Source organism: Ambystoma mexicanum, chromosome 11 (genome assembly GCF_040938575.1).
Source record: "Ambystoma mexicanum isolate Mex_15411 chromosome 11, UKY_AmexF1_1, whole genome shotgun sequence".
Classification (NCBI taxonomy): domain Eukaryota; kingdom Metazoa; phylum Chordata; class Amphibia; order Caudata; family Ambystomatidae; genus Ambystoma; species Ambystoma mexicanum.
Window position 1 is genome coordinate 914,537,279 of NC_090934.1, and position 26,703 is coordinate 914,563,981.

The window sequence follows — 26,703 nt, forward strand, 5'->3', positions numbered from 1 at the left end:
CCCACATAACAATGGAACACATAACGTATAATCTTCAAGGGAACTATCCAAAATTCAGAGATGACTGGGCAGTAACCTTGGAATACTTACAAAGTGACTATATGGATCAGTGGTGCCCACATAAAATAAAGATACTGGACATGTTTAATTGAACGGAACCAGAGACTCGTCGGATCTCGAAGCAGTAAGAAGGACTAACCTGGTGGGGGAGGTGGGAGGGAGAGGGATAAGAGGGAAGTTTATGCGTTATCTACTGTTGTAAAACTAATAAAAATATTTTTAAAAAAATAAAAGATCTCCTGGCCTCTAATCCGAGCCTACCTATTTCCGACACCTACATTAATGCTACTTCCAGACAGACAATCACTGATATCCTCCTCACTGTCCTTTCTCCTGACCGATTGATCTCTAATTTGATCTCTACCCTCTCCACTTTTTCCTCTTCACCCATTAATGGATGCACGAGATGGGAAGTACTCTTGACGCTCTTCTCATTCTCTAGGTACATCATTAACGTCTATCACAATGGCACTGTCATGGCCAAGGGACCTCAACCCAATATTTCTCTATTTGACCGGTGCCTGTTGGCCCTCATCAACTTCCTACCTTCTCCTGCTACTCTTCCTTCCCCTCTTTCTACACCCCCTTCACCACCTCCGAAGGGTGTACCACCCTGCACTACCCCTCCTCGGAAAACCTTCAAAGGTTGTGACCGGCTACACATAGCCACTCTGAATGCTTGATCTGCGGTCAAACCTTTATCTGACATCTGGCTCTATCCTCTTGCCTTGGCTTTTCAACATCTACCATGCACCTCTTGCACACCTGATCTCGGCCTTCTCTCCTCATTTCCAGTGATACACCGATGACACACCACTCTTCCTCAAGCTGCCCTCTTCCTCCTCTATCATCCCTGACTGCCTGTTTGCTATTCAGTCTTGGTGCACCTCCATTGATATCTGTTTTAATGCCAGTAAGACAAAGATTCTTCCTATCGGGACACCTGTCCCCCATTTCCTTCTTGTACTCTGGTCGCTCTCTATGGGCTCACCTCCCTCTCGTTCCATGGAAGCCAGAAACCTTGTGGTCATCTTTGACTCCTCTCTCTACTTTACTCCTTACATCTTGGACCTTACCAAGAAGGCCCCATTTCAACTTTACCCCCTTAGAGGCAATCCCCCTTTCCTTGCTTTCCCTCAGAAGCTGGATGTCTCTGGAGCTCTGGTCCTATCCAGGCTGGATTACTTTAACAGCCTTTTCCTCAACCTGCCTCTGTCTTCACTTCACCCGTTTTAACTAATCCAGAATAGGGCTGCAAGACTTAATCTTGGCCTGAAGCCCAAAGACTGTATCTCACCAACTCTAAAATATCTCCACTGGCTCCCGGTTGCTGCAAGGGTCAAATTCAAGACCCTTTGCATCATCCACAAGGCTGTCTGGGGCCTGGGACCACACTACCTGCAGCTCTCTCTTACAAAATACTCTCCTTCCAGATCCCTTTGATCCTCCCGCTCCAACTCTCTACTGGTCAAATGTTTCTCCAAGCAGTGATACTGGGGGCAGATCTCTCTCCTCAGCTGGCTCCCTCCTATGGAATAGTCTCCCACTCTCTCTCTATCCTGAACTCAACCACCTCAAGTTCTGTAAACAACTCAAGACCTTTCTCTTCTGCTCCTCCTTTCCCTCTACCCCTCCCTTGCTAACCATCCCATCTGTCACTGAGATTGGTGGCCTGACCCCTCAAGAGTCCAATAGGATCTGGCCTTTCTCAATCGCCACCAGAACCCCCAGCTCCCTGCACTTGGCTCTGGGCCCACACACACCTGTCGCATGGTTGTCTCCACCGTGCACTTACCTGTTGGTCAGTAGACCTCCCCCTTCACTTGTAACTTCTCTGCCCATGCACTTATCCATTGCCTCCCCTACTGGCACTCCTGACGAGGAGTGGGGGGGACCCAAACTGGGGGAGTGGGGGGACCCAAACTGCACTTACCCTCACCAAAACTCCCTTTTCTCTCTTCACTGCACGTGCACGATCTAAATGTCACAAGGCCTAGTAGGACCGCTTATTTGTTTCTATTTATTCATTCCCAATTTGTTTACGTTTATTTGCTCCCTTGTTCCCTTCCCTTACCTTGTGGTGCTTTGAAACACTGTCTTCATGTATAAGCACCTTATAAATATCCAATAAATCAAATAAATAAATCAAAATATAATAGTGTTCCCCCCATTTACTCCGCCGACATCTCCTCATTTACATTCTCAACTTTGGGACCTTCACTAACATCGCAACAAGCCCCACTCCCTTTCTTGACCCAGGAACCAAACACTTCTACTGTTGTCGATCATCTGAAATGGACCAGAAGAACAACAGACTAACATGATCTAATCCCAAAGAAAGTGGTGAAAAACCAATGCCAATGGTGGATTGGCAATACAGGATCACAGGAATTGTGCAAGTCCTCTCCCTGGGAAAGCTACATGTGGTAGAGGATTTTGCATGTTTTACCAACCTCTCGACTGGCATGGAACCAGGCAAAAGAGACTTTGGCCCTCATTCTGACTCAGGCGTTAAGGGGTTTACGGCGCCGTAAACGGCGCCGACCCTTAACGCCTGATTACAAGGTTCCCTTTGCGGGATGGCTTTTAACGGCTGCTTTTTTGCAGCCGTTAAAATCCATGCCGCAAAGGGACCTTGGCGATAATTACGGCACCGTAATTTACGGTGCCGTAATTATCGCCTTTCCCCATTCCCATTATGCCCTATGGGGCGAAAATGGGAATGGGGAAGGGTAAAATGGGAAATGGGGATTTACCGCCCCACTCCCCTTGGAATGGGGCGGTAAATCCGCCAACCACCATGGCGTAAACGTAGTTTACGCCATGGTGGTAAGGGTACGACCCAGGCGGTAACTTACCGCCTGGGTCGTAATGAGGGCCTTTATCTTTTCTTTAGGAGCACAAAGGTTCTCCGGGAAGTGAAGCCCGGACAGTCACAAGGCTAAAGCAAAGTTGCTTACATCTTTTCATTTCCCTTAATCTTTCAGCTATTCACCTGAGTAATCCTGTCATTTCAGTTACCTTTTACGCTTGACCTACTTATTCTTCTTTCCACTCACTTGGGTGGTTCCATAATCACTTTTTATTTTATGTTTCTCAGTGTATCTAGACATTTGATTTCCATCCCAGAAGTGACACAAGACCAATGAAATTTGCAAGAACTCTTTGCTGCTGTGTTGATACACGCAGTTCAGAAGTACTTGGGTACCGTTGAGGGTATATTCCTTTGTGGTCCACACCTGCTCAGAAGGCACCAGTAGGGATGAAGTGCCAGTGAGTATCTTTGGGGGATTTACCCCTCCTTGTGCACACTGAGTCCTGGAGAAATTTGAATGCTTCACTGTTCCCTCTCTGTTACCCTTCCCTAGCCCTCCCTCGATCCCACCCTCTGCCTGCCCAGCAGGTCCATCATTGGTGGATGCCACTGATCAGCTGATCCGGGCAGGCATCCACCATCGATTTGATTCTTTAGCAGACTTCTCCTCATTGTGTCTGATCTGCTCCTGCAAACAAGGCACCACCAGAACTGAAGTGACAGTGAGTCTCTTTGGGGACTGTGCCCCTCCTTGTGCACCCAGAGCCTGGTAGCAACTCAAATGCTTCTGCGCTCCCTCTCCTTTTCCCTTCCCCAGCCCTCCCTCAATCCCACCCTCTGTGTGTGGACTTCCCACTTGCCCGCCCTCATTTTGTCTGATCCGCTCCTGCAAACAAGCACCACCAGAGCTGAAGTGCAGATGAGTCTCTTAGTGGACCTTGCCCCTCCTTGTGCACCCACACCCCTGGAGCAACTGAACCGCCTCTGCGTTCCCTCTCAGTTTCCCTCCCCTAGCCCTCTCTCAATCCCACCAATTGCCCGCCCAAAAGGCCAGTAATTGGTGAATGCCTCAGATCACTGCTAACAGACCTCCTCTAAGGTGCCCCCCACAGGGCAGCCCTGCGCAGGCAGCTGGCTAAGGCTCTGGCAAAGGCTCTTTTTCTGTGGCACCATACATGCATGTTTGCCTGTTTGCCCTGGGTGCCCCCAGCCTCTTCTAGGCCTCAATCCCTGCCTGCTGCAACAATCAGGTGGGGATCAATGATATTTGTGCATTTAATACTGTTTTAGACTTGCATTTTGATTTTTTTTTCACAAGGATAGTGGTATAGGTTGGCATTTTGAATCTAGCTACCGGTTAGAATCTAGCTATTGCATTTTGCCACTACTCTGCATCTTTTATCCACACCGATGGTGGTATAGGTTTGCATTCTGAATCTAGCTACTGTGTTCTGCATCTGCCGCATAGAGGATCACCTCGCCTTTGTGAAGGCACACAAGACCTGGCTCTTCCCGCTGCATCTTGACTGGCCTAATCTGCCTTTCGGGCGAATTTCACCCCTGGACAGGTAGGCTCGGGGCATCCATGAGTAACTTCAAGAAAGTACAGAGGATACACAGAATAGACTCCCATAGCCCCACAGGACAGAACCTGCACCCCATCAACGAAACAAGTAACCAGCCTATGTGTGACACTCCATCTCGTTGGAAGATGCCTTATCCCTCCAAAGGCACAGCCACGTACCTGCACACATCTGCAAACATCCGCTACTTGAAGACAAATCCGCAACACCTCTGCCACTAGAGTGCATCTAAATCCTACGATACAAATTCTGTCTAGCTCGACACATAATCAGTCTCCTTGACTCGCATGCTCTCCCAACAGCCTTCACAGCACTCACCCACAAGCCAACTCTCCATGGGCCACTAGAAAGGACTTAGCTACCCCTACCTATCTCAGTAGTGGCTCAAATGCACAAACACATTCTAAATTCCTCTGACAAATCTCTCACACCTCAGACTTCAGTCATCCAAGGACATTCACCTACAGTGCTTTGAGGCCATACCAATGGGAAAGGCGTTATACACATGCCAAATTACATTACACGTACTGATTCCGAATGGCACAATAACACATAATGAGGGAAGCTACTGCACATTATTAATTTTGGCTCATACATGATTTAGTCCCACTACTACGAGAACACATCTAATGGAATTGGATGTTGTATTGTAGGCTGGCACATTTTTATAGTTTTGAGAAGGGATCCAGTGCTTTGATCATGATTCCAGACTCTGTTGTGCCAATTACTTGTCATATTATAATGATTTGTTGTAATTGGGCACTTCTAATCAGGTTTTGTTATCCCCACCCCTTGTTATATTGGCTGGTCATTGTGTTACTATTGATGAAGAGTTATAGCCCTTTTGCTTTCTCTTTGTTAAGTGTTTTCATTTTGAACACCATGCGTTCCTATAGTAGGTGATAAGTGGGATGTCTTGGTTCTTAATTAGTGTCTCTCTTTACTACAGGATTAAAACCCTGCTCTTGACTAGGTGTTTTGCCACTCTTTGTTTATTTTGTAATGCTAGAGTTGTTGGGAAAGATGTTTTGTTGTGTTGCAGGCTTGATTAGTAACATAATAAGTGAATATGTATTTATTTTTGTTTGCTGGAAACATGGCTTGTGTTTTGTTAACATGTATGTGTTTACAGTGAAAGATCGATAGTACAGTAATGTGTTAACAGTTGTATTATACAATTGTCAATATGCTGCCATTTGGTGTTAAACACACCGATGTATGAAAGAAAATGTTTTATTTTCTAATCAAAGATGCGTAATTTCAATAATATTTTTAGTGGGCAACCGCAAACATGCCTCATAGCTTCTTTGTGCATCTGTCCCTACACGGAGCCAGTCAGGGCAGAGAGGGACATGACTAGATGGTGCTGCCCCTCAATATTTGCAATATGTGACCGACTGTTTTATATGATTCGGCCACACATGTTTCTGCTCACTCAGAGGAAACAAAAGAGGGCCCTGAGTGTGAGGGCAGGCTACTTTAATCCCCACAGGTGCATTAACACACCCCACTGGGGCCTGGCAGGTCCCTGCATGACATTAGATATGTACTTTCACTATTGTTATAGCTCTTATACATCTATCTTGTGGTGTTACAAATGGGGGAAGGAGCAGTCAGCAAAGAGACCTAGGCGTTTGTAGGGAGAGGGGGCTCCAAACTTTAACTAGGGCTCCACAATTCAACAAGGATAAAACTGACCCTGTTTGTGAGCAAGGGTGTGAGACTCAAGAGTGTGAGACTCAGGCTGAATCTAGTGTATGTCCGCATTATGGAGATGTATAAAGCATATGCCAGCTAAAAGAGGAATTTCATTTTGATTTTGCACAACATGATGTTACAATTTTGCACTGCACCACAGCTATGGACTGAGTGTAATGGAAAATAAACTACATGTATTTATTGTATCTATCCCTAACCAATAACATATCCCCTATTAACATTCAGGGCAGATCTGTCCATGACTCTTGTGAACACACTTTGGTGCAGATTGATGAAATGAATGTGAAGGCATCTGGGCTGTGCAAGGTTAATTTGAAATACAAAGAAACAAACATGAAGAATCAGTTTTGTTTTGCGGCAAATATGTGACAACCTTTGTGCTAAGCGAGCTGATCTGTCCAAAGTAGCCCATTGTTCATTCAAAGAACAGGAAAGGACAGTGCGAAGAGATGTAACACTCTCTCCCGTTTCTGCATTCCAAGCAGCCAGGATAGTCAAGTGTTTCTAGAACATTCTTATGAATTAGCTTGCCAAAGGGAGGTGGTTTTTTATACCTCCTCCACTTTCGGAGGAGGTATTTCATTACATTTAACTTAGGCCAAATATACATAATGGGAGGTCTTGGGCAGAGAGTGTAAATGGCATTGCAGCTGGTAGGCTGGCTCTCTCTCGGGCTCTTTCTGGCTGGTGCATCGTCTCACAAGGATGTCTCTTGTTCGAGCACTAATCGTCCCTGCGGAGAATTGCACGGCAGTTGCAGGCAGGCTGGGGAAATGACTTTGTGGACTCCTTATAAGCTCAGAGGGGAGTGAAGCAGATAAGGGACATATAGATGGAGGTCACTTGCAGTCCGGGGGCACACATAGTCAATCAGTATTCTTGGTGAGTTTAGTATAATTGAGGGGTGTGTAATTGAAATAATGTTGCCATGACTTTAGCGAATGTGTGTGTTATTTGAGGGCTACAAATGAGTGAATTTTAAACAGTCACAGCATAGAAGGGTGAGTTTGCATTTTAAAGATTAGTAGTAAGTTCAAGGTCAGATTTTTTTGCGGAAATATTTACATTTAATCACACAGAGCGGTTGTGCAGATGGTTATGGCAAAAGCTATTTACTGTGAGGGAATTTTTCACTAAGAAATCCTTAGCTCATTTATCACGGGGGAAACAACTCCAGATAAATTGTATTTCTGAATGTGCCATTTTCGTTTTTGAGTGAAATATGTGAACTGCTATGAGAGAACACAGTGCTTTATTTGTTTTTGATATTATGCATAATTCCAATCTTATATAAAGAACAGAAGTGAGAAAGTGAGTTTATCTCAGAGTGCTTATTACGTGTCCTGATCTTTTGTGGTAACACAGCCAACTGTGAAAAACAAATGGTAAACTCATTTTACCGCAGGCGGTAATTCACTTTATCACATGTGTTACAATGCAAAGTAAAGTTGATCACTGTGAATTGGGTTCTTCAAGGTGGCTCTGTATGAATGGCAGTATTTGGTTACAATGTAAATGTATTCTGAGATATTGCCAAAAGAGCATAACATGGTATTGTATATAAAATACTGCAACAACATGAAATTGTGATCTAGAGTGTACTAAATCCAGTCTTGGCTCAACGTTAGTGACCCCGGTATAATAACAATCATCAGGCAGATCCCTATGCTTAGGCTCACCACTATATAATAAAATACCCCAACAAGATAACCAAAAATACCTCCAAAATACCTCTTACAGGTGCTGGTGTGCACCCAAGATTTGCCAGACTTTTCAACAATTGACCCAATAAACACACAAACACCCCACAGAAGGCCACCACAGGCCTACCATTTAGCACATCAAAACTAATGAAGCCTCTTTAGCCCTATTGCAGTGTCCCACATCAGTGGCTAAGCATGCTGAAAGTGCTGTAGTCTATCAAATCTTAGGCTCATCCCTGTGGATAACATTCTCCCAATAATAAATGTCAAACCACTGATGGTATTAATATCTAAATAACCTATACAGAGTCCTCTGCCCACGTGCCCACTCACATGTCCCACTGCTGCCAGGATGCCACACCAAGTATAGAATGACAGCCAGAACTGCTGGATGTGCCAATGCTTGGTCTGCACGTCCAGGAAAGGGTAACAAGAGAGGCAAAGATGTCATCCAATTAATTCAGAATTATAAGGACATGCTATTAAAATGTAGTTCTCTGAACCTTCACTGTCACTACAAACATCCCAGTGGCCTTTTTACTCTCTCTTTCATGCATTCTCACTCTGTTTAATGTATTTTTTGCAATGCATTCCCCATCCCTGCCATGTCTTCCGCCACAAGGTCACCCGCATCCTTGAAGCCACTGACCTATAACCCCCAATTGCACAACAAACATATGCTCATTCTGGACAGCTTTTTATTTTATATAGCTATAGCCGGTAAGTTAGTACAGCATGTTGAGCGCTCGCTGCTGCGATCCGAGTGTGATCTGCAGGTTGCAGGTTCGAAACCCGGCAAAGCCAACTCAGCCTTTCATCCTTCCGAGGTTGATAAATGAGCACCAATTTCGGTTGGGTGATATTGTATGTAAATATGTGCTCTGTAAGGCGCTTTGGATTAAGGTGCTATATAAATTACACATCATTATCATTATATCAGGTTACATCTATTACAGGGTCTGTGCCCCAGTCTATGGCCCTCATTACAAGTCAGGCGGTGGATGCCGATTCCGCTATGGTGGATGACGGATTTACCGCCCCATTCTAAGGTGAGTGGGGCGGTAATTCCCCATTTGCCCTTCCCCATTCCCATTTTTGCCCCATAGGGCATAATGGGGATGGGAAAGGCGCTAATTACGGCACTGTAAATTACGGTGCCGTAATTAGCACCAAGGTCGCTTAGCACCTTGGACTTTAACGCCTGCAAAAAGCAGGCGTTAAAGAGTGAATCAGGCGTTAAGGGTTAACGGCGCCGATGGCGCCGTTAAACCCTTAACGCCTGACTTGTAATGAGGGCCATATGAGTTCTTTTTACTGATAAAGGGATTTCCCCAAGCACTCACCCATTCACATTTCAATTGGACTTTCTACGCCGGGCCAACTACATACCCACCTCCCACCCCCCAGTCGCAGCCCCAGCTAACATGCAATCTTTCCATGTCTCAAATAATCAGCATGCCTAACTTGAGTGTTGGCTCCAAGAAGGAACAATGACAATTCCAAGAATTGTCCTAAGTATCCCACATCTCACAGCTACATCGGTATGTCACCCACTCTAGACAGCCATCTCCAGCTCCTGTTCCTCCCCTCCTGTAAAATCCTGTTCTTTAATCTAGATCTATCATCCTCATAGAGATGTCTAACTAACGTGCATCCTGGCATCAAGCAGGAGCATTGATAATTCTGAAGTTCATCCTACATATTAAATGTCTCACTGCTGTTCCAAGTATGTTAAACTCTCTACACATCCATCTCCACCTTGTGTTCAGCCCCTCCTTCACAATCCTGTTCTTTAACCAAGATCTCCCACCCCCCCAAATACATGTCTTACTTGTGTCCTGGCTCCAAGCAGGAACAATGCCAATTGTAAGTGTGCTTCTTAATAGTCCATGTATCACAGCTAAACAAGTATGTTAACCTCTCTAGGGATCCATCTCCTGCTCGTTTAGAGGTCGTTTTTAATTATCATAAATATTCAAGGTGTATAATAAGTACTTTCTCACAGCCATGTTCTTACAAATTTGACTCCCTTCCTGACACCTGGCAAACAGTACCTACCCTTCCTCTATAAGCTCCAATAAGAAGTATGCTTTACAATGAAACTACATTTACGATATTCTGTATTTTATAACATTCATTTTTATTGCTATCTGAAATCTATTGTTGTTCATTGCTAACGCATGATGTCTTGTGTTCAAATAAACAGTGTTTTATATCCCATTTTGCTTCAGCCATGGGACACATTTTGATTCAATCTTATGCTTTTTCATGCGTTAGCTTGTAAATATATATTCAAAGATTTTGTTTTTAGTTGAAGTGCATTTACGGAAATGTGCATTAAGAAATGCAAAAACATGGCTCACCTCACATGACCTGTAAACCGAGGCTCCACCTACTACAGTATTTGCCCCCCCCTGTAATTGTGCTGATGTAATTTATGTACCTTCACCTGTACCACACCTACCCTCCCTGTATTCCTCTGTAATGTATTCTGTACCATAGGTTACCTTATAACACTACTATTTTTGATAACCTTAACTATATGTAATCTGTAACCCTGTATTGTACTTTGCTCCATATGCAACTACTGTAAAGTAACCTCTATATGTAATGTTTTACTGTTTGTAATACGCAACCTATGTAACTAAAAGCAAAGCGCCCAGATACCTAAGGGCTGGGTGCGCTATATAAATAAATAAATACAAATACATATACAAGGTGAGTAAACGTAACAGAACAAATCCCTTGAAATTCAACTCTGTGCATTCTTGGTGCAAAGCCCAAGAGCACATTACAGGGCCTGCAGTAGCAGCCCTGTAGTTGTGGTTAAGTTGCTTAACTCATACAAAGAGCACTTTTTGGGTGGCTTATAACTTTGTCCCCCATGGACGAATCCTCACCAAACTTTGCAAACAAGAGTATATGTCCCGCTCAGATCAATTATGAGAAGTATGCTATGGTTTCATCAAGGGGGGGGGCAAAGTTATAGAGGGGGTCCCAAAGTCTTAGAAATCCTCTTAAATACAATGCAAAAAACAATTTGCTCACACCTGCAGCCCAAACCGCTGGACGGATCTGCACCAAACACGCGCGAGGAGTGGTGGCTTGTCCCAAAAGCATGTGTTTGCAAATGTGGTGTAAATCCGTCCAGTAATTACTTTTAAAAATAGGCACAAATTAGGGAATACAAATTAGTGATGTCTGGGTCCGGTCCGTGGACTCATTTCCTGATTCAGAGTCCGCGGACACCCCTGGTCCAATCAGTGAGCAACGTAAAATTCGCAGACCTGCTGATTGGTCAATTAAAAATGTGAGGTGCATCAAAACCTTTGAAACGAACGCCATGTTGGATGCACAAACAGCACCCGTAGTCTGCGGACATCGCTGTAAAAACATATTAAAAAACACAACATTGCACTTGTCAAACAAATTAAACAATCTCTGGGGAGGTGAGGGGTGATGAGCATGGGATATGGCCGGAAAAAGCCAAAATCAGGTGTTTTTTTCCATCTACAATGTTCTTCTTGATGTTGGGGGACATCCATGCATATTTCTGCTTTATAGGGTCAGTGAAAAGCAGTTTTTGGATGGCTTATAACCTTGTCGTAACTCAATGAATCTGCAGGAAATTCTGCAATATCATTTTAGACCTGAGCCTCAATGGTTCTGCAAAGTATGTTGCTGTTTTGCTAAGAGGGGGCAAAAGTAAAGGGGGGGGGTCCAAAAATATTTGAATGGCTTATACATTTGGTGCCGTCTGACGAATCTGCAGAAAACTTTGCAAAAATATTAAGATCCAGATTTGAATGTTTTTGCAGGGTTTGGTGGGATATTGTCAAGAGGGGCAAAATTAGAGAAGGGGTCTCAACATTTTTAGATGACTTATAACTTTGTTGCTGTTTGATGAATCTGCACAAAGGTTTTCAGAACGATTATAGACCCAACCTTGAATGTTTGTGCAAAATCTGAATGGATTTTGTCAAGTGGAGGCTAAGCTATTTGACTATTTTTTTGTATGTACATTGTGACACGTTTCCAAAAATAAAACAAGGAAGGCGTTGCAGAAAACTTGTGCAAGGAGCATTGTCAATGACGCAAAAGCATGGTTTTGCAAATGTATCCGAGTTTTTTTTTTAATAAAGTGTCACAATATAGGTACACACTATTGCAATATACCTTTGGTGACTGAGGTATAGCCTGTAACCATGGGCAGTGGCCAGATTATTCGGGTCATGGCCATGGCCCAGACAATCTGGCTACTGGCCATGACCACGAGGGACAGACTATGTAGTAAAGTTTTTCAAAACCGGGATAGGTTTGAATGGGCAAAGAAATTCTGCTTGTGGCTACAGCCCGAAGTGCTGGACAGGAATGCAGCAAACATTCGCAGGAGCCTCAGCCAGGACCTCAAAGCATGGTTTTGCAAATCTGTCCATGTGTTTTTATTTTGTTAAGTGTCCAAGTGTAAGTACAAAAAATTGTTATATGATTTTGGTGCCTGGACAATGGGCCTGGCCCGGAGCAAGGACAAATGTGTACTCTGAGTTGCTTAACGGGGCGTGCGGCATGGCCGAAGCCCTAGGTTTGAATGGGAAACAATATTCTGCTTACGGCTACAGCCTGAAGTGCAGCACTCGATTACAACAAACCTGTGTGAGGACCATCAACAAGGACCTGAAATCATTCTTTTGCAAATCTTTCTTGTGTTTTATTTTTCCAAAGTGTGAAAATATAAGTACAAAAAATAGTTATATAACTTTGTTGCATGGACAGAGGGGCCTGCTCCCGGCAAGGACGAATGCCTACTCCGATTTACTTATTGGGGCATGCGGCATGGGCTAAGCCCTACGTTTAAATGGGAAACAAATTCTGCTTGCTGCTGCAGCTCAAATTGCTCGACGGGATTGCAGCAAAATTGCATACGGAGCATCAACAAGGACCTGAAAGCATGCTTTTGCAAATCTGTCCTGTGTTTTACTTTTTTGAAAGGCCATTATGTTGGAGCAGCCCCTGCCAAAAGACATGCTGTTTTATCTTGGTGGGTTGAGGGTTAATCCTCCCGGGTTCAGCACAATACAATGTGTTGATACATTGCAGCAAACGCTTCGGTCCCCGGCCTTGAGCTGCGTGAATTTGCATGCAAATGATCCAGTACAGTGTGCATTGCCTTATTTTGCAAAGGTAATTGTGTTCCACTTTGACACAAGTATAGGTCTAGTTCATGTGCTATTGTTGCATGTTATCGTTATCTGTATAGTCAGGGAGCACAATAACACACATCGCTGGGGTCCCGGATCCTTTGGTCTGGGTGACGAAAGGAGGTGGAACCCACGTGAGAAGATATAATTGATTGACGTGCGTGATGCACAATGTCATGGCGCTGTGATGAGTGCAACTGAACATAACCTTTGCAGATTTGCATTGTAAGTATCCTGTGCATGCATCCCTATGAATGCAAAATGGCGCAGGTGTGCTTCAGAAGACGGGTATCATCATAATGGTTGCTGTGTGAAAGTAGCAGGTCACTAGGCTCATAAATTGTAAAACAATGGGAAACCATAATGTCCAGCATGTTTAGTTTTACATGATCACAATAACATGTCTAAACCTTAAGAATGTACCTGTTGTTTTTGGTGGAGGAGTGGGACAATTGGTACCGTCCCATACGATGACTCCATTGGAGGAACAGACTCCCTGTCCACAGCTACTATGTACTGTGGCTCCGTAGGAGTATACCACCCCATCAAGGCAACAGAGACACTCTGTAGGGACATAGAAAACATCTGACACTGTTTAGCTGATTCTTATTTCCTTATCATAGGCAGTCATTACCAATTACAACAGTGACACATCTGGGAAATGATAGCATAGGTTTAAGCAATAAGAACATAACAATGTGTGCAATGTACAATACACGATGCCATTTCATTCAATCAGAAAACTTCACATTACAAAAAACAAGAGCCATGTTTTCTTCATCCAATCAGACACAATCGGGAGTATGAAAAGAGACTAATGCCACACTTCACTAATAGTTGCGAACACAAGGGGCCTAATTATAGTTTTGGTGGCACCATGGTGGTAAATCTACCAGAATACCAACCAACAGAATCACCTTTACCGCTACTTGGTCCAGAGTATTTACCACCATATTATAAGTGGTGGTAGGACGGTGTAAGTCCCAATTTTTTGGTGTTCATAGGACTGCATTGGGTGGTAATTCTGCTGATTTTGATAATTTTAGGGTGATCCCGAAGTGTATTTTCCTCCAGCCTTTTGTTGGAGAAAAATCGCCCACCTCACCACCAAATCTATAGTACGGCCGTGCTGTAAAATCACTGCCACGTCACTTGCGTTTTTACTGCACCGCTGTATGTGTAATGAGGCCCACAATATGTGTGGAGGTGTCAGAAGGACAAATACCATTACAGTTCTTCATTTTTTTAAGCTATCAACAGAAGGGATACTGACTAGTTGCCAGGGGTATGGCGATAGGATTGCCCTGTAAAGTTTTTATTGCAAGCTGACAGCTTGAATATGTAGTTTGTGTCTAACAGTCATGAATCACCAGAGAGGTCAGCAATTTCTTTTGACCAACATCATCGGTGTATCTGAGTTTCAGATTTTGTTTTAGGAGCCAGCCTATTTTCACGTGTTTGCATTTAGCTTTTTCTGTTGCTGAAATCGATTTTTGATTTTTGTTCTTATCTGTGCACATTTATACCCGCTGCCGTGGTTCACCAGCCCATGCAGGGAACAACGCCAGGTTAGCTTGACCTTTGAGGATCAGTAGCTTCCACACTGGGGCTCTGTGGGGCATACTTGCCTTGGGAGCATCCCTAATCACTGCTTTGTTGAAAGCGATCATTAAATGCAAATAGAAAAAAGTAGCAAAACAGTTGGGGAACCGGTGGATAGTACTATGCTAAAAGTAGCATGCCAAGGTGTCCATTTCTGTTTGCAACTTTGCTTCAACAAGCCCATGTATCTATCCATGAAGTAGTGTGGCTTGGGCCCTCCTTTGTGACCACCAACCCCCCTCTGAATATGTGGGATAAAGGTGTGGCTTGATGCTAGTCTTTGAAAAGACAAAGGGCCTCATTACGACCCTGGCGGAGTGGGTTTACGCCAGCGTTATTCGCGGCGGACCCGTCCGCCCCACTACGAGTTCCCGTAGCGCCATGGAGCGTTTTCCGCCTGGTTTTTCCGGGCGGAGAAATCCATGGCGCTACGGGACCTTGTTGTTAATTACGCCACCGTATTTTACGGTGGCGCAATTAACGCCTTCCCCACTCCCATTATACCCTATGGGGCAAAAATGGGAATGGGGAAGGGTAAAATGGGGAATGGGGATTTACCGCCCCGCCAGGGTCGGAATGGGGCGGTAAATCCGCCAACCCCCATGGCGCTATCGGCAGCTTTCCGCCGTGCTCCATGGTGCATTTGGCGCCACGATTTCCGCCAGGGTCGTAATGAGGCCCAAAGACAGGCTCGGACTGGCCTATAGGGCAATAGGCCCAGGGCCGAAACAAAAACGAAAAATGCTGGTGTGGGCCAGTTTTTGGGGTCAAAGTGGGCCACTTTTTTAGCCAATGTGGGGCAGTTTTATGAGATACTTCATTATGCGGCTAGTAGTTTTGACCAGTATTGCTGAATAATATTCTTTAAAATGCACAATTTGCATCACGGTTTGATTAAAAAAACTCCCCCTTGGGTGCTATTCAAACAGTGTCACAAAAGGAATGAATTGCCGTTTGCTACTGTGGGCCACTTTTTCATTTGTGCCCGAGACAATTGTGTAGCCCTGTCCGACACTGGACAAAGACCCTTAGTAGAAATGGCTTTCAAGTTGAGGAGTAGGAGGAAAGCGTCTGAGCTCTTCTTCTCTACACATAAGAACTGTTGCACACATGTATTCATCCTGTGCCTTCAGCCTTCATGATAATTGTGACCAGAAGTCGTCCATGTACAGGGGCTACAGATTGTTTCTGATGCACTTGGCCTTCAGCAGAAGAACAAGTTACTTACCAACTGTAACGTTCTTTCGACTGGATGTTCCTCCCACGTATTCCTCATCTTGTGATAACTCGTTATCGCCAACTTCGCTGCTTCAGAAATCTTTTTTTTCGGCAGAGGGCGCTGTACTCGAGGCCGTGGCGTCGATTGGCCCTCTACAGGCTCTGTACCGTGTTGACGTCACTGATGGTAAAAGTAGATCGGGCCGCGCCCGTTGGCTTCAGTTCTGTATTTTCGAGGAAATACTCGTGGAACATCCAGGCGTATGCTGTGACTGATAGGCCCATCGTGAGAGGAAATTGTAAGAAAAAACATAAAACTGTAGTGCAGGGTAGGCTGGAAGGGTCGATGAGGAATACGTGGGAGGAACATCCAGTCGAAAGAACATTACAGTTGGTAAGTAACTTGTTCTTCGAATGGATTGTGTCCTCCCACGTATTCCTCATCTTGTGATAGACTCCCATAGCAGTGATCAATTTGGAGGTGGGAGTGCTAGTTTTTGTTTTTATGGACAGACTGAAGTACCGCTCTGGCAAATAGCCCCTCATTGGAAGAGGAGGCATCTAAGCAGTAATGTTTGATAACAGTATGCATTGATGCCCATGTTGCAGCCGAGCAAATATCTTTTGCAGGGACTCCCCTCTTCAAAGCCGCAGAAGTAGCCATTCCCCTAGTGGAGTGAGCACGTAACCCATTCGGTGAGTCTTTTCCTGCTAATCTGTAGCATTCCAATATAGCTAGAATGATCAAGCGGGATATGGTTTGTTTTGTCACCCCTAACCCCAATTTACGACCTGTGTAAACCACAAAGAGTTGGTCGTCTTGATGTAATTTTGTCATTCTTAAAATGTAAAAGCTGAGGGCCCTCTTGGGGTCCAGTCTATGTAATCTCTCCTCTTCTTTTCCCAAATGAGGAGGAGGATAGAATGTTGGTAAAACAATTTTCTGTGACAAATGGAGGTCGGAAACTACTTTCGGTAAGAAAGATGGTTTAACTTTTAGAACTACCTTGTCCTTGTAAAATGTGGTATATGGAGGTTTACATGAGAGAGCCTGTAGTTCACTAACCCTGCGGGCTGATGTTAACGCCACAAGAAGAACAGTCTTTAGTGTTAAAAGCCTCAATGGACAGGAGTGGAGAGGCTCAAATGGTATACATGTCAGGAATTTAAGAACTAAATTTAAATCCCAAGTTGGAACATGAAATGGTATTGGTGGATATACATTTGTAAGTCCTTTCAGGAACTGTATTATTAATGGTATTTTAAAGTAAGAAACCTCTTCCGATGAGCGCTTAAAAATGGACAGCGCAGCAAGATATCCTTTTATTGTCCCGATCTGGAGCCCCAGATTGGCCAGATGTTATAGAAAAGAAAGCACCATTGGTGTGCTACATTGAAAAGGGTCCACATCTCTATCCTTGCACCAGTTACTGAACTTATTCCAACGACACCGGTACAAGGATTTTGTTGCTGGTCTCTTGGCCGAAAGCAAAATCTCCATTACGTCATCCGGAAGATCCCAATCCTTGTATCTCAACCTCTCAGAAACCATGCATGAAGGTTGAGTGTGTTGACCTCTGGATGGAGAACATGACCTTCCTCTTGCGAGAGAAGATCCTCTCTTTGTGGAAGACGTACTGGAGGGCAGATGGACATGTCCAGAAGGTCCGGGTATCACGTCCTCCTAGCCCAATCCGGGGCAATTAGGATCATGGTTTTCCTGAACTTTCTCAACCTCCTGATTACTTGAGGAATCACAGGGACTGGAGGAAACGTGTACATCAGGGGTAAATCCCAATCCACTACGAACGCGTCTCCTAGAGCTCCTCTCAGGGGAAATTCCTTTGAGCAATACTGACCGCACTTCCGGTTTACCGTGGTTGCGAACAGATCCACTTGAGGGGTTCCCCAAAGGGCAAAGATCTCCAGAAGGACTTCCTGAGCTAGTTCCCACTTGTGGGAGACTGTGCTCTGCCTGCTCAGAGCGTCTGCCGCCGTGTTCTGCTCTCCGGCTAGGTGAACTGCCGATAGAGAGATTCCTTCTTGTATCGCCCAGAACCAGAGATGCATTGCCTCTCTGCACAGAGGTAGTGATCCTACGCCTCCTCTTTTGTTGAGGTAGTACATGGCCACTGTGTTGTCCGTCATTATCAGGACATTCTTTCCCTGTACGGAGGGCAGGAAGGCCTTCAGCGCTAGTCTGATTGCCCTCAGCTCCAATAGGTTGATGTGCAGTTTGGACTCCGATGGAGACCAACGTCCGCTGATTGTCAGATCGTTGGTATGAGCTCCCCACCCCGTGAGTGAGGCGTCCGTCACTACTGTTATCTCCGGCCATGGTTGCCAAAAAGATTCTCCCTTCAGGATTTTGTCGTTGCAAGCCCACAATCATAGATCCTGAGCAACTGCACTCGGGACTTGCAGAAGATCTGACATATTCCCTGAGAATTGGGACCACTGAATTGAGGGCCCATTTGAGGGATCTCATTCTCAGTCTGGCCTCTGGCACCAGAAAAATGCAGGATGCCATAAGACCGAGCAACCTCAGAAAATCGAAGGCCGGTAGATGCTGGGCTTTCTGGAATTTTGTTACCATCTGCTGGATGTGGAGAGCTCTCACCTCGGGCGGCGAGGCTTTGCCCGAGGAAGTGTCCAAGATTGCTCCGATAAACTGGAGTTGTTGAGATGGTATCATGTGGGACTTCTTGAAATTGAGGGAGAAGCCCAGGTTGTGGAGGAAGTGGCAGGTGATCGACAGATGTTCTTGAGCTTGTTCTGGAGGACGTGCTCTGATCAGCCAGTCGTCCAGGTAGGGGTAGACGTGAATCCCCCCTCTCCTGAGACTCGCTGCCACTACCGCCATGAGTTTGGTGAAAACCCTCGGAGCGGAGGTCAGCCCGAATGGCAGAACTCGAAACTGATAGCGAGAACCGCCAACTGCGAACCTCAGGTATTTTCTGTGTTTGGGATGGATTGACACATGAAAATAAGCATCCTGAAGGTCCAATGATACGAGCCAGTCTTGGAGTTGGAGACCCTGAAGGATCTGAGAAAGGGTTACCATCTTGAACTTGTCCTTTCTGAGGAACTTGTTCAATTTTCTTAAGTCCAAGATGGGTCTCAGTCGTCCGTCCTTCTTCGGGATGAGAAAATAAGGGGAGTACCAACCCTTGTTCCTCTCCGCTACAGGTACGTGTTCTATTGCACCTTTCTCTAGCAGGGTTATAATTTCCTGCAAAAGGAGCGGGTCTGGAATTTTGGTAGAGCTGGCTCCCGGTGGATGATCATGAGGTCTTTTTAGGAAGGGAAGGCAGTAACCTTGGGCTACTGTTTACAGTGCCCAAGCATCTGAAGTAATGCCTCGCCATTCTTTCAGATGCTGAGAGATTCTGCCTCCCACTGGTGTTTTGTATGATAAGACCTCAGACAGATTTGGAGGCGGCTGTAGGAGCGGCTGAGGGCATAGATGCCGTTCCTGAAGATGGCTTTGTAGTGTTTCCTCGTCCACCACGAGTGACATTCCTTTTGCCCCTTTGAAAAGCCTGTCCTCTTCCTCTACCAACAGAGGAGTAGTATCGAAAAGGACGACCCATCCAGGAAAATGAGCCTGAATAGCGTTTCTGAGGCTGTCGCATAGAAGCACTAAGGGATTTAGCTGCCGCTTTCGAGGTCTGTAGTTTTTCTACGCTCTCATCAGCCTTACTACCAAACAGCCTCGAGCCATCAAATGGCATGTTGAGAAGTCTGGTCTGCACATCTGGTGCAAACCCCGACTTTCTCAACCACGCAAATCTGCATAGCACTGTACTTGATGCCATGGACCTGCTAATAGTATCAGCAGTATCCAGTCCAGACTGGAGACATTCCCCCATTGCCTCCTTCCCGTCATTGACTATATTCAGGAAGCCTTCCCTTTCCTCGCCTTCCGGAATATGTTCAGCCGCCGCCGAAATGCATTCCCACAGGGTATGTGTGAACCTGGCCAGGGTACAGGTGACATTGGTCGATTTCAAGGCCATGCTACCTGAAGTAAAAACTTTACGAGCCCAAGCATCAATCTTTTTATCCTCCCTGTGCGGAGGTATGGTTGGGTATGCTGTCTGCCTGGAAGTAGTAGCGGCCTGAATAACCAGACTTTCTGGCGTAGGGTGTCTATTAAGGTATTCTGGATCAGAAGTAGAAGTTCTGTACTTCTTTGGAAGATTGCTGTCTACTGCAGCAATGCTATCAGGTTTTTCCCAGTTCCTTTCGACTGTCCTTTGGAGCGCCCTATGGAAAGGGAGAACTGGATCGTTCTGGGGTCCCCGCACTATAATGTCCGTCATATCGTCTTGCTCAAAAGTAGGGGAGGCTCTTCCCCAACCCATATATTCAATCACCCTACTCATCAAATTCCTATACCCTGAGTCTGCATGTTCTACAGGATCAGGTGCAGCAAACTCCAATTCAGGTGATGTGTCAACGCCACTAGCAGAATGCAGAGTTTCACATAGGTCTCTCATTTTTGTTTCAGGGTTTATAAGTTCCTCTGGAACTTGTCTAGTGCCATATATTACTCCAAAAGGAGTGACATCTTTATCCTCTGAGCCAGATTCTTCAAAAATTGAAGACATGGACCTTAAAAAGTCCGATTTGGGTAAAGGTGTAAACCTTCTCTCTTCCTCCTGATTTTTCGTCGAAGGAATAGGTGTTTTCTTTGAAGGGGTCGAAGAAACCTTCGACACACTCGACGAAGCCTTCGATAAAGGCGTCGAGGATAATATAGGCTTCGTTGTCGAAGCTGACGGCGCCGATGGCCTTTTATGAGGGATCGGAGAAACACTCGATCCTCGAGGATCTCTCGACGATTTGTCGACTCGAGTTTTATGGGTACTACTGGGTTTTACTGCCGTAGTTCCCAACTTCCCTGTATCGTCCTGTGGAGCGACCGGGGTCTGGCTTTTCTGAGGTTTCTTTGAGGGGGTCGAGGCCGCCTTCTCAAAGACCTGCATCATTTTTCTTCTAATGCTCTCCCATTTTGAAGGGGAATCCGATCTTGTTGGACATTGAACCAATTCCGTCGATGTATCGGATGATGACGATGAAGATCTATGTCTCCGTTTTAGCTTTTTAGAAGAAGACGAAGATCGTCTCGACCTGCTACGAGATCGGGATCTCTTCGAATGTTTTTTATGACGTTCCGATTCTTTTGAATCGGACGATTTCTAATGCTTTTTTGACAAGGCTTTCGAAGAGCCCTTCGATGCCTCCCGCCCCACCGCTAACTTACTTTTCCTCTCACGGAGGGCCTTCTCTGTCATTGACTGACAGGAGCCACAGTCGCCGGTTCGATGGTCTGAGCCCAGACACCAAAGACAGATACGGTGAGGATCGGTGATAGACATCTTCGAGCCGCAGTCGATACACTTCTTAAACCCAGTTTTGGGAGTCAAAGCAGTAGATGAAGAAGACATTTTCTTGACAGAAAATCTCAAAGCGCGTCGTTCACGAGAGCGAAGCAATCGGAAAATCGGAACTGAAGCCAACGGGCGCAGCTCGAGCTACTTATACCATCAGTGATGTCGACACAGTACGGAGCCCGTCGAGGAACAATCTACGCCACGGCCTCGAGCACAGCATCCTCTGCCGAAAAAAAAAAATCCAAAGCAGCGAAGCCGGCGATAAGGAGTTATCACAAGATGAGGAATACGTGGGAGGACACAATCCATTCGAAGCATTATTACAGCCTGAAACATTTGAATAGTTGCTTGTTATTGCTGGCCATATCCTATGTTATACTTTGCTTCTTACTGCTGCAGACTAAGTAACAAGGCCATAGGCTATATAAATTGACGGACCTTTCAAGGACCCAATAAGCGTACAAGGCACCTCATTATATTATAATAACATCAACATAACAATGCCATGCTTCTTCGCACAAGTGGCAGCAGGAGCATAAAAGACAACGGCCCTCATTAGGACCTTGGCGGAGGACCATGGCGCTATTAGCACCATGGTCCATGGCGCTAAGCTGCCAACTCCGCCATGGGGGTTGGCGGACTTACCGCCCCATTCCGACCTTGGCGGGGCGGTAAGTCCCCAATCCCCATTTACCCTTCCCCATTCCCATTTTTGCCCCATAGGGCATAATGGGAGTGGGGAAGGCGTTAATTACGCCACCGTAAATTACGGTGGCGTAATTAACAACAAGTCCCTTAGCGCCATGGATTTTTCCGCCTGCAAAAAGCAGGCGTAAAAATCACCATGGCGCTACGGGAACTCGTACTCAGGCGGTAAGGGGCGCCATGGTTTACGCCGGCGTAAACCCCTTACCGCCTGGGTCCTAATGAGGCCCAACATGTGTCTAGTATAGATGTTGTCATATGAGAAACAACTGATGGTAAATAAAAAACGGGCATACTGTACCTGAGCTGTTCACCGCGCAGAGAGCCTCCCCAGGGGTGCTGCGAATGAGAGGGGAAGACAAAAGAGTCATGCCATCGAAAAAGCATGCATTCTTCATTCTTAGCATCAATACCAGCCTTTGAGCTTAAAGATGCTTGTTACAGTTTCTCTCTTACCCCTTCTGTAATATACTTCTTTTTACATATACATTAAATCAACACGAGGTTGGTTTTAGATAAGTGGTGGCGTGCACACTTATGCTTCCTTATAGATCAATGTGGATATCCAGACGGAGGCTCAGAGTCTAAAATATGAAATGAGCATAGCGGGTGGAGGCCTCCCAGTGTATCATGCGTGGAGGAGCTGAGTGTTTCATTGTTTCAAATGGTTATGCATCATTGCTCCAAATATCTGTCCCCTGTGATAGAAAAACTCGAAATTTCAGCCTCTTACTCAATACCCACAACATAGGTTCCACTGTGATCTATTTGATCATCACATCCTGTTAGAAACCCTCTAGAATCAGAGTGACCCTGCCCCTCTTTTTCTTCACCAATCAAAGCCAGAAGGAGATATGCAAGGCCAGCCCATGGGAAGCACGTGCAAATGGGGAGACATAAGAAGGTAAACAGTGAGATGGCAATGGTGCGGAAGAGTGCATTTGTTGTTTGGCTTGAGTAGGAGAAAGACAGTAAGAGGCAACTGCCTACGTATATAACACGTGGTGCAACACTGGGGTAGAAGTGATGCTCCATAAAGAGGCAGAGGTTTTCAGATGTCCTACAAATGTCAACGAAATACACAATCTTAATATAGGTAGATGGGTTTAAATCTCAAACATTGACCACAGCTTTATTATTGTGCACAAATTGGTTTATAATGTAAGCAATGGTGCACCTAAACCGAGTCCACCTACAACGCCTGAATCCCCCTACCATTGCACACCAAGATTATGTTCCTTTTCGAATAGGAAGGCTTGCTGAGATCAGGGGTGGACTGGGAACCAAAAGAGGCCCTGGAAATAATATTCAAAGTGGCCCTAAATTACACATTTTCAGCAAGCCCAACCCTTTTCCTATGAGAACATTTATAAATAAAAAAGGTTCCCAAACAAGGCCAAGGCCAAGGGTGCAGAGGCCACTGGGAAAGCTCCAGAGTTCCCTATAGTCCAGTCCACCCTTGGTTGAGATTTGGACGACGTTCTGTCATCAAATGAATAACTTAGCAATCCATTTCTACAGGGAGTTGATGGGTAGCTTTCAGTGGACCCATGGAGGAGGTCGGCCCACGTCATTGCTTACTCTGTCAGCACAAGGGGAGCTCCCTAAGACTGGGATCCTACACAGGATACTTGAGGTGCATAGGTAAATAGACGGTGGCATTTCTGAGACATCTAATGCAGCAGGTGACTATTGATCACCCAGTTATGCTTGCATTCAGGTACATGTGCACAGCTGGAATGTTTCCAAGAAGAGATGTCTGCTGCTCCTCGCAGTGACCTGCAGACAGTGCTACAGCCAGTATGTAGGTGCAATGTTAGAGCAGCGTGCATATCCCCCCACCAATCCCTGCTACTGGTCAGGAGCGAGGACTGTGGGCAGATGTGTGTGCAGGCCCAACTACTTATATAGCAGCAGATGTTGAAGACCAGGGAGGAGGTTGCATTGTTAGAGCTGTGTGCATGTCCCTCAGCTGCGGATTCGAAGTCATTCTGGGCACATTTGTTTGACCAAACCCCAAAATCATTCAAATGTAGGTGTGAATCGGGTTTCTTTGGATCCCCTGAACTTCAAAATGTTCAGAAGAATCAATTATTAATATTTGAATACAAAATATCCATGTGGGGAAGGCCTTATCCATCGCAGAGGGGGGTACAACGTTTTTTCAACGTAAAAACACAAGCCATAGGCTTACTTGTCCTGGCATCATGAGCATTCATCAGGACCCACTTACTGGCATGGTGTTGGGGACACATAGAAGGACTGCGCCCACACACATTTGGAAGGCCAGACCGTTGAACATTCATTGACTCTTTTCAGATGATTCACACAGGCCTAGCTTGGGCAGAGATCTGTGTAGGTCCATCTACTGAAATAGTAGCAGATGTTACAGGACAGAATGGAGGTGTAATGTTAGAGCTGTGTGCAAGTTCAAAGGCCAACGAGCAGGAATGCTGCGGGTGAGAAGGGAGTTGCAAATCCAGCACTGGCAGGGCAGGTTTTGCCACTTGTCAGGAAATCTTTGCACAGACCAAGCTGCAATACCGAGTAAAGGAATGTAGAGTGTTAGAAATGCCTGTGTGAAGCTTGGAGCGATCAATCAGTGGGTTTATCCAGAGTGGAAAAGTTCTGAATCCATGTCAGCGACAGCCCCTACCAAATATATGTCTGAACCCAAGCTCAGAAAGAGAGGCTGGCACCAAATGCATGATGTCAAGTAGTGTATCTGTTAGTGTTGACACGTACCATGATGTACACTCCAACGCAGACACACAGCTGCCGCTTTCTTCATTAAAGTATGGTTTGTCCTCATTGCATGATGGGTAACAACCTAAAGCAAAAGACAAGATACAACAAAGGGGACATTTGTCAACATTCTGCATGTAGGCTTTTGGCATAAAGATTGGCTTGATAGCAGTTGAAATGAGAAGCAGGGTATTTAGAGTCTACGTACTAACAATAACCAGCATTTTGGCATAGTTTATATGCGTGAGTCAAGCAGAGTGCATTCTATCAGCACCCATGTGTGATTTGGGAGGCTTTCCCTATCAGCACATCCTTAGTTTTAGTGGTTATCTTAAGAGGCTTACTAGCCTGTTACGAATGTGACAGTCCATGCATCATTGTGCTATCTCTGTCTGGGAAATATGTTCGCAACATTTTCCTTGGTTGATGGCTACTCTCCCCTATGTTCATGGACATGATTGCCTTTTATCTGTGAGTGACATAGATAGGAACACAGGCCTCTGACCAATAGCCAGAGCACATCCAGAACCCTGTCCCCTCTCTACTTCTCTCTCCTCACCCTTCCCCTCACCCCTACTTCTTCTCATCCTCCTTCTCTTAACTTTAGCCAAATCCCTTCTCCTGAGCCGAGATAAAGTGGAAAAACAAAGTGGATGAGCTTTCTGCAGAAATCAGTTTGGTGATGAAGAAGACTCTTTGATGGGATTTCTTTGAAAATGCTCAGCCCTTTAGTGAAGCCGAGAGCGTTGTATTCAAGGATGGGTGGTTATATAATCCCGTGATGTCTTTTACCAGACCTCTAAACCCTTTCTTTCCTTAAAACCACAGCATGAAGCTCTATCAAGAAGATAACCTCCAGTCGGTGACATGTCACACCTCCCTATTTCTAGGTGGGGTATCCCTGAGGTATGGGGGAAAGTTTTAACTGGGTTTTCCCAGTTGTACTGCACTCACATTTGCACATTATTTCCCCAAGATTGTTAACTGCTGAAAGCAAGATCTAGCCACTTCTGTGACCTGCAGTACCAGTAAAAACTTCAATTCCAGTCTGAAAACCAGATTCTCCAGTATCATGGACAGTAAGAAACAGAAGTCGTCCAACTCACTGAGACACTGCCACAAGGTACCAGAACATCTGTTTCCCCAGAATGTAATTTCAACCTCTATTTGCTTATCCTGTTTCTTATGGTTGACATATATTCTTGGATTGTCAGTTTGTTCCCCAGTTCTGGTTCAGATGGAACAGGACCTGGGCGTCATTCACACGACAATGGACTTGAAAGCCATAGGACCAGATGATTGATGGTGCCGACTAGATACTAACAAGGAATAGGATTTTTGATGGTGAGGAGACTTGATGAAGGCCACAAACAAAAAGAAATGACAGAGAACGAAAATTGGTGTGAAAGCTAGGTTCTTTTTCCAGGAAGAAAGGTGATTATCCCAGTGCAGTGCCTGTGTTCCTGCATCAGCTAGAAGAGTTTTCAAGGATAGTATGATTCCTGGTGTCAGATGCTGCTGACAGGTATAATAAAATGAGAGCAACAGCACCGCACCATCGCTCATCAAGCACAGATAGCCCAGCACTTTTATCTGTTCTAATTCGGGTATCTTAGCAGGATAGAAGGTGTTCAATTGGTAAAGCAAGAGGCTGGAAATCTCAGTAAAGGGATTAAATATCTCACAGCTATCTGCTCCAAAGGTTCGGACATATGAGGGGGCTGGGAAAGGTACATTGTCAATGTGAGGCAGGAGGCGACAGATGGTGCAATATCGTTCATGATCTTAGGTGGGCTGTGGGCCAAAGGTCATCTGAGTTCAGGCCCTTGACCGGACACAGGATTCCTTCTGGTGTCATATGACATATAGCCAAGTGTTCTTGGGATCAGGTTGCTGACCTTGGAAGTTGCAAATATAGGTTTTAATGCTAACTTGATACTTTACCAGAAATAGGCA

The 26,703-nt window shown here is 45.3% G+C and overlaps 1 protein-coding gene across 10 annotated transcripts in view; it reads right to left on the reverse strand.

Moving 5' to 3' along the window:
* LOC138503909 (mucin-5B-like) overlaps positions 1–26,703 on the reverse strand; it is a 193,076-nt gene that overhangs the window by 95,866 nt on the left and 70,507 nt on the right. For all 10 annotated transcript variants that reach the window (XM_069624005.1, XM_069624006.1, XM_069624004.1 and 7 more), the window contains exons 26-28: positions 24,748–24,832; positions 22,304–22,341; positions 13,502–13,642 (exon numbers count right to left, since the gene is read on the reverse strand). In XM_069624005.1, coding sequence (XP_069480106.1) covers positions 13,502–13,642; positions 22,304–22,341; positions 24,748–24,832 — 264 coding nt within the window. The remainder of the gene's footprint in view (positions 1–13,501; positions 13,643–22,303; positions 22,342–24,747; positions 24,833–26,703) is intronic.